Genomic DNA, 16,430 nt, shown 5'->3' with positions numbered 1-16,430 from the left:
ATAAAGGAGACTGTATTGAAATAAAGATGTAATTTTTTTTTCCATCTAAGGTAATGGACCCTCTGAAATCTATGAATCCATGGTAAAGAACCCCTGACACCCTGCCATATTTGTGTGTGTGTGTGTGTGTGTGTACACGTACTTACTTCCCCATAGAATATAAACTCCTTGAGGACAGAAACTTTTCATTAATGTCTTTGTTTCCCCAGCACTTAACAATAATTCTTGGCATATAAAAGATGCTTAGTAAATACTTGTTAATTTGTTGAAAGAAAAAGACTTTTCCTGTTTCTCTTTATTTAATAGAAAATTTTATGTCCTTAAATGTCTTCTAAGTAGAATGAGTACTGATGTTTTCTTCCTATAGAATCTGTAGTTTCCATTTTTCAGAAAATCAGAAAAGTTATTACTGGTCATTGTAAATTAGGGCCTTTCAAAGCAGATTTGTAAAGAATGACTGCTCTAACATGTAGGTTCATTTTTTATAAGCCTATAAATTCCATAGTTTTTCATGCTTAACACACACATTGCTTGTATTAATAATGTTTTTGTGGAAAGAATTGAGCCTTCATTATGAGACTAAAACAGAAACACTGATTGGTAGGTATTGCTTTTGGTTATTACTTTTTAAAATTAATATTAGGTCTGATTTGGATTACTTTCATGGAACAATTGTAGCTGATTGTGTCTTATTAAAATCTTCCTTATTTTAGATGGTGGATCCTGTTAGTTATGTGTTAAGAATTTTAGGGGTGGGGAGGAACAAATAAAGAAAAACGGAAGAAGAGAATTAGCAAAATCAAGCAATACTCTGATTGCAAAAAAAATCTGACATTATCTGATGATCTGTAGCCATGGATCCATCACCTCTGCAAAGGAATTGGAAGAAGTGTCTTCTCTGGGGCTAAGCTTGTGTTTGTAATTTTGTAACATTCATTTTTGATTCTTTTATAGTAGCTGTTCTTTACACTTTCCTATCAAATAGCCTACAGTGGTTTTTCCAAGAAATCTTTCACTTATATAAAGAACACTTTTTTGTGGTTTAATGTCTTGCCTTAAATTTGACCAGTCCACTAAAAATAGTTTTTATTGTTCTTTTGTTTTTAGGTATTATAATAATGGTGCACATTTGTTTAGTGCTTAATATTTATGAAGCATTTATACATACAATATTTAATTACATCTGTAGGACAGCTTTATTTCATTCGATGATGTTATAGATATTAATAATCCAGTGTCTTATTTTGATTTGGTTAAAAAGATAGTAGATAGTCTTTTGGAAACTCTTTTCGGTTCAGGAATAAATCTGCTTAATTAAAAGAAGATGGAAGTCCAAGGCACGTGACAGAAATAACCTATTGATTATTTCTGTGAAAAAATGAGAGTTTATTAAAGTTTTCAAGTTTACTAAAACTCCCTTTTGTGTATTCTGAATAATATATGTAAATCAATTAGCAAACTTTTACTGAGGGTCTGCTATGTACAGGATGTTCTACATGATTAATACTTTATTTCAGGAATGATTCGATTAGTTCCAAGAACCATATTACTATCAAGCAGAACTCTTTTTTTTATGATCTTATTAGATTACGTGAATAATTTTTAGTGCTTCCTGTTTCAACATGTTTGGGAAACTTTTATTTACATTCATTTGAAATGATGAATAGATTTCTGAGAGCATAGACCTGCCTTCTTGAAAGAAATGCCTTAAAAAGAATAAGTAAACTCCTTTTTTGGTACCAAAGGTACTTACTAAGGGTATTAAAGAAACTTGCTAATGTTTTTAATTTATTGGTAGAGTGTCTTGGCTTTTTAAAACGTAGCCACAACTTCAAGTGATTCTGTTTTCTAGAACTGGTATTTTAAATCTGAAAGGACATGTTCATCTCCTTTATTCATTAGTGATTTACTCTGAGATTCCATTGTAATTGTGGATTTTTTTTTCTCATTCTTGAAGAACTAGAACATGGTATTACCTATGGGATGATTGCTAATTATTCCAGTTTTTCTGACTGAGCTAAAACATTGTTATCAAGTATTTTTCATGATTCTATTAATAGGACACTAAAAAAGGCCTGGTTTAGAAAAGCTAAATATGTGGTACTATTTGAAGTTTTCATTTTTATGAAAGCAAGCTGGAAAAGGGAATAAGAAATTCCTTAACTAATAATTTTATCAATCAACAGCACTGTACCTTTTAGAATATACATTGCCAGCTGAGGAGGTTTAGTACTAGTTAATGAGCTATTATCATTAGAAGGCTAGCCTCTGAAATAAAAAGATTTCAAATTCCATTTCAGTCGCATACTGTGGTGTCACCCTAGGTCAGTAGTTCCCCTTTAGTGGTTTCATGAAAATTCTTAAATGGCAACTTGATCAGTAAATAATTGTCTAGTTATATTACAAGTATTTTTTTTCCTCTGTGACAACAAGTATGTGCATGTTTGAAGCATTATAGATTCATTTCCGCAGTGATTTGAAATCATCATGGTCATGCGCAAAATAATTTTGGTGTTTATTCCACTGTTACATCAAACTCTTGACTGCTTCTGATAAAGCACAATGTGTTCCTGCAATTTCTCGACCTGTTATCAAATTGTTTCCAAAATGCCACAAGGATTCACCATTAAGGAGCCAACCAATTCAGATGGTCAGATGCATGGGCATCCCCTTATTTGCATGCTGCACGCTGTGCCATTAGTGTAGCTTCCTCATTTCCTTCAGTTACCTCCATGAGCTGTGTAATCACGTGATCAAGGTAATAGGGATATTTATGTTATTGCAGTCAGTCCATTTGAAAACATGATTGCTGGGTATATTTGTTGCAAGCTATTGTGGACCATCACTTAACATACTCTAGAAACAAACTTTATGTTGCCTGTCATTGCAGTATTAATGCTGTTTTTGTGATTTAAACTTCTCTTCTTATGTTAGTATTCTATTATCTGGTAGATTTTCAGTGAAGTAGTTAGCAACACTAGTCAGTTCTGTAGAGGTTACATCAGAGTATATTATATGTGTCATTGGTAGAAAAGAATGTCACATCTGAAGAGATTCCTTAAAAAGGTTTAGTTTATATATAAACATTGCTTAAAAATAAGGGAATATATGCACTTGAACTTTTAAGTACATTTATTATTTAATACGGTGCTTGTCATTAGCAAATGGAAAAGTAAATTCTTGGGGCAGCTAGATAGTGCAGTGGATAGAGCTCTGGCCTTGGAGTCAGGAGGAACTGAGTTCAAATTTGGCTTCAGATACTTGACACTAGCTGTGTGATCCTGGGCAAGTCACTTAACCCTGATTGCCTCACCAAAACACACACACACACACACACACACACACACACACACACACACACACACACACACACACAAAGTAAATTCTTGTATCATAACTAGCTGTTATTTTCATCAGTTTGTTAGGTGGCTAAAAAGTGAATTTCCATTCAGCAAGAGGGCTTGTAAAATTCTCCCATTTTTCCACAGCATATTTGTGTGAGAGGGCATTTTCACTTTATTCTTGTTTTAAATTAAAATACAGAAACTTAATGCTGAATCAGATTTTAAGACTATGTTTGGTATTGAGCCAAATGTTGTAAGCCTTTGTTCAAATTTTTAAAAAAACAACAATTTAAGTTTCTGTGTTTATTATATTAAATATCTTACAAGTTGTAACTTATTTCATTAAAATATTATTTATATTTAGCAAAATTTGCAAAATAAATTTATTATGCTTTTTGGAGTTTAACAAAAATATTGGTATATGAGCTCATCTTCTGTAAGGTGACTTGAAGGCGTTGCTAGGACAACTCTGGTAGCAATGGAATGATGAGTAGCTCATCTTTCTACGTGATTGATTTCTTCTACTAGATCTCTATAGTTTGAAAGCTTTTCACTCTACTTAACTTGTAGATTGAGTATTTGGTATGCTGCTACCTATTAAAAACTTCCTTAGATTTTCTGTTCGGTAAATGTTATATGTGGATGTTTATGGGCAGTTCTGTGGGTACTGATGTTCTGGCACCAGTGCAACTCTCTTGTTGAGTTGTCAAGGTTAGGATTTGTGTTTGTTGCATTTGTCATAAATTAGTTTATAAGGGATAGTGAGCATCTCGTGTCATTCTAGGCACTTCCTTATGTCTTTTTGACTAACTGGTAGATGCTGCATTTTTGCCACCTGCAGTTTCACAGTTTCCAGCCCTTCATAGCTCAATCTGTTTTCATTAGGAAAGCACAACCTGTAATTTCTTGTGGCAGTAATCTGATGCTAGATCACTATCATAAAACCCTCCTTTTCTATAATTCAGTCCTCACAACTCAGCCATTTGTTGGTTGCTTCTTTGTTGAGGTGTAGTAAGTTGAGTTCATGTGGATTTCACACCCTTAAGCACCTTTTGAGTCCTCTGTTGGACCTTAGATATTTTATAGCCTCTATTCGGAGATAAAGCAATTTTGGACATACTCAACAAATTCAGTGGCACATTTCCTGTTGTTAGCCTTTGCTGATGCTTTTCAACATGAGGTCTTTTTGTTCCAAAAATATTTTTTGTAAATTTTTATCCTGTTTATTGTGTGCTCTGAGAACATCTGTCAATCCTCTTTGAAGTGGAGAAGGTGTTAATCTCTCTTATAGCTGATTGGAGATGATGGGCCCTATGTTTTTATTTCAATACTGTCCAGATCTATTGTCCTCCACTTTACTGAGCTAGAAGAGTGATATTGTATCAGTATTAATTGCTCTAAATATGTTCTTACCATTAAGCTTTGACTTAAGATTGCAGTTATTTTTATTTGTAGTCTGGCATCTGACCTAATCAATTAATAAACATTTATTAAATATCTTTATTTATTAAGCAGAGAAGACCCAGTTGATGTTGCGTAACATAAATTTTTAGTGGCCCCAGTTGGAACAGTGGAGTGATTTTCTCCACATTGCATGTGTATAGATAGGAATAAAGGCAGCAAATGGTGGGAATGATTCAAGGGCTGAGGCTTGGCAGGATATAATTGGCAAAATGGAATGGGGGCTAAGGATGTAAGAAAGGAGGGCAGGGTAAAATTGAATTGGTTCACTTAGGGGTCAAGATGGAGAAAAGAGGAGAGAGTTGCTAGTGTAGGGGAGGGAATTGAAGGGGTGAGAATTGGAGGTCATGGAGCAGGCAAGAATGCAGGGGTGGGGAACCTGTGTCCTCAAAGCTGCATGTGTCCTTCCAGGTTCTTAGGTGGTGCCTTTTGACTGAGTCCAAGTTTTTATATTTTTAAAGAGTATTTGTTCTGTGAAGTTTGGATTCAATCGGAGGGCTGTACTTGAGGACCTAGAGGGCCACATGTGGCCTTAAAGCCATAGATTCCCTAGCCCTGGAAAGGTTTTGTGTGGGAAGACTGAAGAGAGATGAAAAGCCAATAGATAAGGGAATTTCAGAATTCTTGAACATGGAGGAGGTCCATTTGTGAAAGATGTCAAAATCAAGGATATGACCATCTTTGTGTGTGGTTGAGGTGGGGTAGGGGAGTAGGTTAAGGAAATAAGTCAGTTGAGGAACTGAGTGGTTAGGTGATGAGGCAGCTAGTTGGTGCAGCGGATGGAACGTGGAGCCTGAAATCAGAAAGACCTGAGTTCAAATGTGGCTTCAGACACTTATTAGCTGTGTGAACCTGGGCAAGTCATTTAATTTCTTTTTGCCTCAGTTTCCCCAGTTATAAAATGAAGCTAATAATAGCGCCTACCTCCCAGGGTTGTTGTGAGGATCAAATGAAGTAATAATTCTAAAACCCTTATTACAGTGCCTGACACATAGTTTGTGCTTTATAAATGCTACCTGCTACTCTTCCTCCTTCTCTTCCTTCTCCTCCTCCTCCTCCTGATCATCTTCTCTTCCTGGATACCCTGATTTCTGAGTTTTTGTGACACTGCCATCTCTTCATGTCACTCTCCTACACATCAAATACTAGTGGCTGCCTTTCACCTCCATAATAAGTTATAAAAGCCTTTGTCAAACAGCCTGGCGCCTTCCTAACTGTTTAATCTTACACCTTACTCTGCTCCACAATCTGTGATCTAGTTCTATTGACCTTTTTATTGTTTCTTTAACATGAAATTCCATCTCTACTCTCTGTGCCTTTACTCGGAGGCCATTCATCGTCCCTAGAATGCCCTCCCTCTTCACCTTTGCCTCTTGGAATTCCTAGCTTCCTTCAAGGTTGTCCTCAGAAACAACCCGAAACAGGACTTCCCCAGTTTCGCCTGTTGATAGAGCCTTCCTCTCTAAGCTTACCTTCCATATATTCTGTCAGTATCTACTATATACCTAATTATTTGTATGTTGTCTACTACATTAGAAAAGAATATCCCCATTCCCCAATAGGTAATATTGTCAAGGGATATGAATAAACAGTTCTCAAATGAGAAATTGCGAAGTATTCATAACCACATGAAAAAGTTATCTAAATCACTTATAAGAGAAATGTAAATTACAACAACCCTGAGGTTTTACCTCACACCTTGCAAATTGGCAGAAATGACCCCAGACTATGCCCAAAGGGCTATAAAACTCTGCATACCCTTTGATCCAGCAATACCACTGCTAGGTCTCTATCCCAAAGACCTCCCTGCCTCCCCCTCCCCCAAAAAAGGAGAAGTACCTATTTGTACAAAAATATTTATAGCAGCTCTTTTTGTGGTGGCTAAAAATTGGAAATCAAAGAGATGCTTATCAATTGGGGAATAGCTAAAACAAGCTGTGGCATATAATTGTAATGGAATATTATTGTGCTATAAGAAATGATGAGCAGGATGCTTTTTTAAAAAAAACCTAGAAAGAGTTACATGAACTAATATATAGTGAAGTGAAAGAACCAGGAGAACATTGTATACAGTAACAGCAATATTATTTGATGAAGAATTGTAAATAACGTAGCCATTCTCGGCAATACAATAATCCAAGACAGTCCCAAAGGACTAATGATTTAGCATACTCTCCAACTCCAGAGAAAGAACTGATATTGATTGAACAGACTGAAGCATGCTATTTTTCACTTTCTTTTTTTCTTTTATTTGAGTCTTCTTGTACAAAATGACTAATATGGAAATGTTTCACATAATTGCACATGTATAACCTATATATGTGATTGCTTACAGTCTCAGGGGAGGGGAAAGGGGAAAGAGAGGGGGAGTGAGGAAGGAAAAGAATTTGGAACTCAAAACTTTAAACAAACATTTTTTGAAAATTGAAGAAAATAAAAAGACCCTCTGAATGGCGGTAGTCATTGTTGTCAGGGTTGTGGAAAGATAGGCACATAAATACATTGTTGGTAGAGCTGTGAAATGGTACAACCATTTTGGAAAGCAATTTGGAATTATGCAAATAAAGTGACTAAAATGTCCATATTCTTTGAACTAGATTCTGTTGCTGAGCTTATATGGTAAGAAAGCCATTGATTAGGGGGAAATGTCCCCATGTGCTCAAAAATATTTATTTTTTTTGTGATAGCTAAGAATCGGAAACAGTAGATGGCCTATTAGTTGGGAATGGCTAAATAAATTGTGGTGCGTGAATGTAAAGGAGTATTACTGTGCTGTAAGAAATTATGGGTATGTGTTTAATACAGAGAAGCATGAAAAAAATCTATGTGAACTGATAGAGTGAAGTTAAGCAAAAACAGTATGCATAGTAACCAAAACAATGTAAATAGAAAGAACAGTACACCAAAAAATCAAAAGTAAGTGAAGCAAACCTCAAATGAAGGGATATGAGAAGATCCCCCTCCCCCCAACTCACCCCTTTGTGGAGGTGGGAAGACCATAGATAGGTATTACACATTGCATCTGTTTTCAGATTTTTTTTGATCATTTGTGCTGATTTTTTTTTCTTCTCTAAAAAACATTTTGTCATATGGGATTGGTCTCTAGGAGGGAGCGATGGAAGGTTACATTAGATATGGTGATGTAAGAAAAGAAAATGTTAGGGAAAAAACCACTTTTTTTTTTATTTTTACAGCAGTCATTTTTTTTTTCCCTCTGAGGCAATTGGGGTTAAGTGATTTGCTCAGGGTCATATAACTCAGGTCTTCCTGACTCCAGGGCCAGTGTTCTATCCACTGCGCCACCTAGCTGCCCCCCAAAAACTTATTTTTGAAAGAAATAAATAAGAATAATCTAAATGTAAAAAAAGAAAATAATATCCTTGAGGTAAGGTTTGTTTTTGCCTTTCTTTGTATCGCCATTGTTTAGCACAGTGCCTGCCACCGGTACCTTCTGGCCCTGCATCCCCTTCCCTCTGAGTAGATGGCTATTCCCAGAGCCACCCAGGCCAGCCTCTCTTCATCAGTCACCAGGCTGCACTCTGGACTTCTCCATCATAATTCCCTCCCTTTCAGCTTACTTTATCTTCCCCACTGAAATGTAAGCTCCTTGAGGGAAGGAACTGTTTCTTTTTACTTGTATTTGTATTCCCAGCCCTAAGCACAGTGGCTGGCAAATAATTGTAAGTGCTTATTAAATGCTTGATTGTTGATTGATTGATCCAGTATAACTTGGAAGGTATTTCTACAGGTAAAAGTTCATTTAAAGGTCGTTTAAAGGTGTTTGAACTTCTAAAGAAGTGTTTCATGGAAATAAGATCATAGGGCTTGTTAGGTTTCCAGGCTATTTGAGCTTAGCGTAATAGATGGAGCCCTGGACCTATGGAGTCAGGTGTTCTTGGATTCAAACCCTGCCTCAGACACATTATAGCAGTGTGACCGTAGGCAGTTCTGTACCTTAGATTTCTCATTGTAAATCCACTCTCAGTCTGAATGGACTGAACCTATTTGCCTCAACTGTTCCATCTAGCTCTAGATTTACAATCTTATGATCAATAAAACCACCAGCACCAATTTAACATAAAGTGTGTCAGAACAGTACTGATAGTACAAATGCAATCAGGACAGAAGAAAATCTTTTCTGCGTCCATAATTTAGTCCACCACATTCTGCTAAAAGGAAGAGTAGCAAGAATTTCCTCCATTCCTGGGTATGAGGCCAGATTGGGCAAAATTTTGCAAAAGGTGACCTGATTTTCTTTTTTTTAAATTCTTTACATCTGTATGTTAAAAAGAAAACAATTAGATGATGAGAACTAATGCCAATTTATGAGTCAGAGGGGTTTAGATTTAGAATGGGTTCTTTAAAAATCTTGTCCAATCAAATGAGAACATGGAGGCCCATGGAAGTTAGAAAATTTGTTCAGGGCAGAGCCACAGTTCAAATTCTGGTCTTCTAATTATAAAAACGGTGTTCTCTATACTACAGCCCTGGCCGAGTTTTGCATTTTAAAAAGAGGATGCACTGCATCCTGGGCCACTGTCTTGACCTTTGTCTTACCAGTGAACTGATGGCTCTGGAAGATCGAGGCTGATGGCTTTTGCTCAGCTCTCCCTCACTCATTCAATAAGTTTTCTATATCTAGTTTACATTTTTAATAAGCTTTCATTTTTATCAGGGGTGTAAAGGGAGGGTTCTTTTCAGAAATGAGAAAGTGGAGGGAAGGTGGAGTAGAAGCAGATGTGTGTATATGGGCCATTTGTAAGTGGGGAGATATCAATACTTGTTTTGTATTTATATGTGATTTAAAGCATAGAATTATAGCTTCTGTTACTGTTATTTTTAATAATATTTGAAAAAGAATTTGTCACAGTTGGCATGGGCATTTTAATAGTTAATAAATAATGGTTAATAAATGGGTAATAAGGTTAAGTTTGGTCTGTCTGTTTTGGTTGGAAAACCTCTGTAGTTTGGTAATTAACTTGCCCACACCCAGTTCCACATCACTAGTTACCTTATGGATCTACCCATACCTAACTGTGTCAATTCGCAACCCAAATTCAGCATGTCCAAAATTGAACTTATTATCTTTACCTTGAAACCCTTCCCTTTTCCTTATTTCCCCATTTCTCTCAAGGATATCACCATACTTATAGACATCCTCGTTCATGTCGATGCACAGAGTCATCAATGATGAATCTTCATTCTCCCTCATTCCTTATATCTGATCATTGGAAGTTCTAATCCAGGGGTGGGGAAAACCTTCGGCCTCCAGGCCACATGAGGCTGCAGGTTTCCCACTCCATTCTAATGTATTCTGCCTGCGCAGCACCTCTTGCACTTGTCCCTTTCTCTTTACTCACACAGTCACTACCCTGGTTCAAATCCAAGTGCGTTTATTAATCGCTCTAAGTACCAGAAACTGTGCTAAGTGCTCAGGTTACAAAAGAGAAGTAAAAAAGAAAGACAGACCCTGCCCTAGAAGAGCTTATGTTTTGATGGTAGAATACCACACGCTAAAAGGTAGTTGAAAAAGGGAGAGGGGCCTTACAGAGCCTGAAAGAACTTTTAGCTTGAAAAGGCTACTGGAACACGGTAGCAAAGGCAGCTTCCTGAGGAAGAAGGAAGGCTCCTTAGGACCTTGGATCATTGCAAAAATTTCTTAATCTTGCCTCTAGCCTCTTCCCTCTCTAAATTGCCTGCAGTTCTGCTGCTCAATTGATATTTCTAAAACAGGTCTAACCATGCCATCCCCATGGCTCAGGAAGCTTCAGTGTCTCCCTGTCACCTCTAGGGTAAAAAGAAATTCCTATTTCCCTTCATAGTCTTAACTTCAGCTTTTCTTTCCAGACTGATTTCACATTAATTCCTCTTACATACTCTGCCTTCCACCCAAAATGACCTTTCTGTTGCTCATGCATGACATTGAACAGGGAATCCTTCATTCCTGGAATGCTTCTCTCCCCTTCTCTGCTTCTTGGAAACCATCAGTCTTTTCCAAGTTCTGCTCACATGCTACCTTTTCCATGAGGCCATTCCCAGAACCCCAGTTGTTAGTACTTTACCTGTCCTCAAAATTATTTTCTATTGGTCTGTGTCCATATTATTCCAACCCAAAAAGAATGAAACTCCTTGAGGGCAATGACTTTTTGTCTTTATACCCAGTAAGTTCTTAATAAATGTTTTTGAAGTGAATTAAATATGGTGGAAAACTGTCTTAACAAAAGTGCTCATATCCTACTAGAGCTCCCTGCTCTGATGCCTCATTAGGGTATGAAGATGAACTTCAGAAAAATGTAAACTCTGATAAATCCTTGTAAGCCAGATTGACTAAGCATGGACCTGGTGATGCATTATTGAGTTTGTACACCAACCTGAGTTTTTTGGAGAGGCTTTACACAACATTCATGAGGTTAGTCCATCAGCTTCTGCACCTCTTAGAGGCAAAATTAAATATGATTTGCTGTCTGCCTCTGTGGAGAAAGTATCTCCTTGAAGTACTGGAGAATCCTTTAAGAATAGAAGTGTAAGATCCAAAATTACTTATGAGAAACTGTGCGAATAAAAGAAGACTAAAATCACATGAAAAGCTGTTTTTATGAGTTAGGCTTCCAACTTTGTTCAGACTATTTTTAAACAGTTCTCTGGTTGTAGTTCTACTTTCCTTTCCTTTCATTCCCACCTAACCAAATAGGACACTCTTCATTATGTCCTAGTAATTTGAGAAATTTAGGAAGCCATGCCAAAAGGCCTGTCTCCTTTCCCCAAGGAACCTTTTATTTCTTACGGAATCTTGATATTATTCAGGACATAGAAAAATCACTAATGTAGACGAAACACTGGACTTAAAAATTAGGAGGCTTCAGTTTTGTTGCCACAGCGTTGATATGGAATCTTGTACAAGTTCTTCTGTCTTTTCCTCACTATTTACCTTTCTTTGTGTCCCCAGTACTTAACACAATGAGTATATGGCCCATAGTAGGCACTTAAATAATGTTTATTGACTGACTTTTTCTTTTGGGGATATTGAGCTTAAATATAAAATTACCCACCCAGATTAAAAATCTCTAAAGCACTTGAAATCTTGAAAAATCAATATTAAATAAAACCAATAATTGTATAGGAGAAACATAATAAACATTTTAATCTTGGTAAGGCTCTTGTCATTTTCTCTCTCTTTCCATCCCCCCAAACAAATAATCTTGCACTCTTATTTCATTCTCCCTCACAAACATTTACCATATTCAGGGTGGGGCCAAGCTCATTCCTACTTCCCATGTCTATTTACAACTCTATTTCTTCTCACTCCCAGAGTCCCTGCAAGATAAAAAGATATATGGGCAGGTGAATATGTGTGCGCGTGCGCACACACACACACACACACACACACACACACACACACACACACACCCCAATTTAAATTCTACCTGAAGTTGTCCTTGTATTATAAAAACGTCATTTATTACTCCAGTTTTTGATCTTTCTTCTCTGAATAGAGATAACATTTATAGTCTCTAACGTACTATTTTATAGTTATATGCCATCTTATTTGCTATTTCATATCTTTTTCCTCCTTAGCCAGACTGTAAGGTTCTTGTGGACAAGAGATCCTGTGTTTTACTACTTCCGTACCTATACTGGCTAGCAGAATATGTTTTAGGTGCTCAATAAACATTTGTTGATTCATTAAATAATTTTGAGTAAAAGATTGATATTTTATGGAAAGAGCATAGACATCTAATTTAGGAATGCAGCTGACCATTTCTTATTGTTAATTGGTAATGTGACATAAAGTGTGCTTGTGAAAGTCACTCATATCTAGCTGAAATTCTTGATTTCAATGGCATACAGTAAATGATATTTTATTATTATTATTTGAGTACATTTCCATGAATTGTTTGTCCCTACATTTAATTGAATCTGTGTACAATGAAAGTGACCTGGTAATCTATGCAAAACTCTTGTCAGCCTGAAAATGCTGCATAAATGAAATCTTGTTATTATTCTTTTGCCTTTCTTAAGAATTAACCCATCTCTCTGGAAGGAGTATGAAAAATGAAAGGCATTTTTGTTTTCAGAAAGATCTTTTTATTTTAGTTGTAATAAAAATTCTCCTTCGTGACAGAAAAAGTGAGGTGCCAGGTGATAAATATTTTGATTATAGCCAAAACCAGTTTTCATAAAGATCATTAGCTTTTTTTTTCTCTCAGAGTTATAGATAAAGATTTAAAGACTCTCTTTTGCTTCGATGATGCCTTGACAGTTATGGTTTGGAGTTGTGGCTTTTAAATTCACTCAACATTGGTGTGACCTAGTCAAGTGTTTTCATATAAATACATGTCCTTCGGATAAGGGTGATCAGAAAATGTTAGATAGCTCTGCAATTGGCATTTCCTGATTTTTGACTGTTTGCCAGGGTTTTAACTATCATACTGTTTTCTACTCTAGTTACATATCAGTGGGGATTGCTTTTTTTTTTTTAAAGATACTGAATAATAGCACTCTCTTATTAATCCCTTGCTCTTAACCTGGTAGCATGAAGAGATTAACAGATAAAGAATTTCCAGGAGCTCGTAGACAATTTTTACGGGACCTGATCTGCTTCCAGGTTCCTAATGTTTTCCAGATTCTAAGTGGGACCCTCTCCTGACAGTTCATGTTAACATTTAGGAAACTCCATAGAGATAGGCTAGTACCATCCAGACAGCCCGTGGTTCTGCATCTACCTTGCTAATTGTTTCCTTGGGATTATTTGGACTGTGTAGAAAGCTTTTGGCAAATCCCTTTTATTATTGAAGTCATTGTTGCCAGCAGGAATAAGATTAAAGGTGCTTAAGTCTGTAGAGTTGTTTCTAATTTGTACGTGTCATTTCAGTGGCATTTTAACAGAATTCTGTCTTTTCTCCCTCCTTCTCCCCTTGGTACTGTGCTGAGGTAGGTCTGAAAAGCCAAGCCATTGGAAGAAATCTCATTTTGTTCTCCTAATTATTATGCTGGCACTCTGGAGATAATTTTTCCCTTCATGCACTGCCAATTAATATGCAAATGAGCTGATAAATATTTATGTGGTGATTTAAATTATGCAGGGAGCGCTTTCAGTGTACTCTGCAAATGAATTGTTCCTGGACTTCAAAGTGCTGGCTGCTGTGCTAACGAGAGGAGATTTGCATAAGGCCCTAATCATGCGCATACTGATTAAGCTTCATTATGGAAACTGCCAGCTGCAATCTTTGTTTCTATTTTATTACAAAAAGGGGAACTTTTCATGCTTCAGTTGCCTTGACAATGTCAGTCCTAGCTAGTAGGAGAGCCTAAAACTCCCCAGAGCAACTGAAGTTTCCTTATTCAGTTGAAGATTGCTATGGTGTAACTGAAGAAGTTGTATTTTGCTTCTCCCTGTCCCCTTTCCACCCCCTAACCCTCATCCCTTTCTCATTCTGTTTTAGAGCTATAGTATAGATTTGTGAGAAACCATTCCTTTCCCCAACCTCCTTGCTTTTTCTTCCTTCCTTTGGACTTTCTAACCTATAGAGGATTTCTGAGAAATGCTGGACTGCAGTGACTATGTTCTAGGTGGGTACCCCCTCACTTCTTTTTTTATAAGCTTAATATGGAAATGGGGGGGTGACTTATGCATAAATGCTTAATCGCATATGCAACTACTTGAGGTGGGGAGAGTTAAAGGAGGGGGAAGGAAAGCTTTTGCAAAGCTGAAGCTCACATGTATCTGTAGCTAGTCTCTCCCTGCTACTGATTTTTTTTTTTGGTTCAGAGGACGTTTTCAGCAAATATCTTACATTTGTGGGTGACATTTTTGCTTTGTTATTTTTTTTTCCTGAAACTGGCTTACCATGGAAACTTAAGTCTTAACTTAGCATATCTCTTGGTTTTTAGAAGCATACACCAAGACCTATGTAGACAATAATAAACATTTTCCAAATATGATGTGCGTAAGAGTAAAAAATAGATAGTTGTTTCCCCTGACGCTACAATGCAGGCTGTGCTTGTACTTTTTTGTCAATTTGTATTTGCTTTCCTTTGTATCAAATAATTATACATATTTCTTGAAAATTATTGATATTTTCTCAGACCTTTGAAGTCTTATTTTTAGGGTCTGCGAAATACAACTTATATAGCAGAAAGCTGAAACATTCCTTTTGAGGTTTTGGCTTTGCACATTTGAACCCTCTTCAGTGTCCAGTATTTTAAAGTGGATCATCAGGACACTTTGGTTTTCAGATATATGGTCATTTTCCTATTAACAGAGAAAACTATCACTGAGGTGCTGGAAACCTATTTTAAGGATATGGTGCTTTAGCATCATGGACTCATAGGACCTAAAATTTATAGAATCAGTCAATCTAGAAGCATTTATTAGGGATAGAAGCTGGAAGGAACGAGATCCTGGTTGTGATAAGGTATATAGCAAGTCCCTTAACTTTTTTATTCCTCTGTTTCCTCATTATAATTATGTCTCATCCTCAAAGGAATGTGAAGATGGTTAGAAAAAAATCATTTTGGTCCTTTTAGAAAAGGATCACCTCATAAACCTGACATGGTAATAAAATTGCATAAAATAGACCCTCTAATATCAGGAACTCAGCCTACTTAGAAATATCCCTTTCCTCTGAGGAAGAAGAGGAATTTAAGAAGAAACAACTTCATATGAGACATTTATTAAAAACAGCAACTTTTAGGGTGTGCCTTGGGCACAGTATACCTTCAATCCAGTTTCCCTATATCATTTTGAATTCTTTGACTCTTTATTTTCAGCTTTACACAGTGAAAAATTATGCTTAGAACAGTGTCTCAGGGGACCTATAAGATCCTTAACCATCAAAGAAGGTATTATATTTACTCAGAAATTAAAAATAATTTAATTTAGAGTAATTTGAAATAATAAAGGTTGAAACTAAAGGGGTTTTCTGTATGATTCTCAGTAAGCCAGATAAATAAATTAATCAGAATTCCCCAACACTTCCTTCCTACCTGCATTCCCTCCCTCTTGGTTTCCAAATCCTAGTGAAATGATTTGATGTGATGATTGTGAAACTCTTGAAAACATAATAGGATGTTTTCAGAAGATCCCTATTGGCTATCTGTGGCATAAATGGAAGATTAAAGCATTTGTTTAAGGTTACCTAGGAAGATATTTTACAATTAATATTTAGATACTACTGCTTCCTAATCCAGACTTGTTGGTTGCCTAGATGATTCCACTCCTACTTGGGAAGTCTTTTTTTGTTTGAACTCTTTTCTAGTCTTAATGCTAGTTCATCATCTTTCCAGTTATTCTTCCTAGTTTATTCTGTACATGACATTGAGTAGTAACTGTTTACACTTCCTATTGCATTTATGTTTTTCTACATTGTCTCTTAAAACTTTAGTTAAGTCATACAGAAAGCTAGATTTTAGTCATAGGCTCAAGCACCTGCTGCTTTCAGTCCTAGCACTTCATGTTTTCAGAAAACATTTAGGGTCATTTTCTGAATAGATTTTGTCTTAATGGCCAAGGAAGGCCATCCCTTCCAATTGGCCAAGAGTTTGCCCTTTGAATTTTGAAAATTCTTGCACTTGTTTGTATGTACAAATAATAACCTGTGTCACAGAAAGCACTTTTTTAAAGTT

The 16,430-nt window shown here is 36.4% G+C and overlaps 1 protein-coding gene across 3 annotated transcripts in view; it reads left to right on the top strand.

Moving 5' to 3' along the window:
* POU2F1 (POU class 2 homeobox 1) overlaps positions 1–16,430 on the top strand; it is a 255,499-nt gene that overhangs the window by 98,637 nt on the left and 140,432 nt on the right. Inside the window, exon 1 of one of the 3 annotated variants that reach the window (XM_020974721.2) lies at positions 14,089–14,375. The exons of the other annotated variants lie outside the window; for them this stretch is intronic. Within the exon in view, the coding sequence (XP_020830380.1) occupies positions 14,348–14,375 (28 nt within the window). The 5' untranslated portion in view covers positions 14,089–14,347. Of the gene's footprint in view, positions 1–14,088; positions 14,376–16,430 lie in introns of those variants that run through there. 3 annotated transcript variants of the gene reach the window in all.

This window comes from Phascolarctos cinereus, unplaced genomic scaffold, assembly GCF_003287225.1.
Source record: "Phascolarctos cinereus isolate Bilbo 61053 unplaced genomic scaffold, phaCin_HiC Scaffold_5;HRSCAF=322, whole genome shotgun sequence".
NCBI lineage: Eukaryota > Metazoa > Chordata > Mammalia > Diprotodontia > Phascolarctidae > Phascolarctos > Phascolarctos cinereus.
The sequence above is the reverse complement of the archived record's forward strand: the minus strand, read 5'-3'. Positions and strand labels throughout refer to the sequence as shown.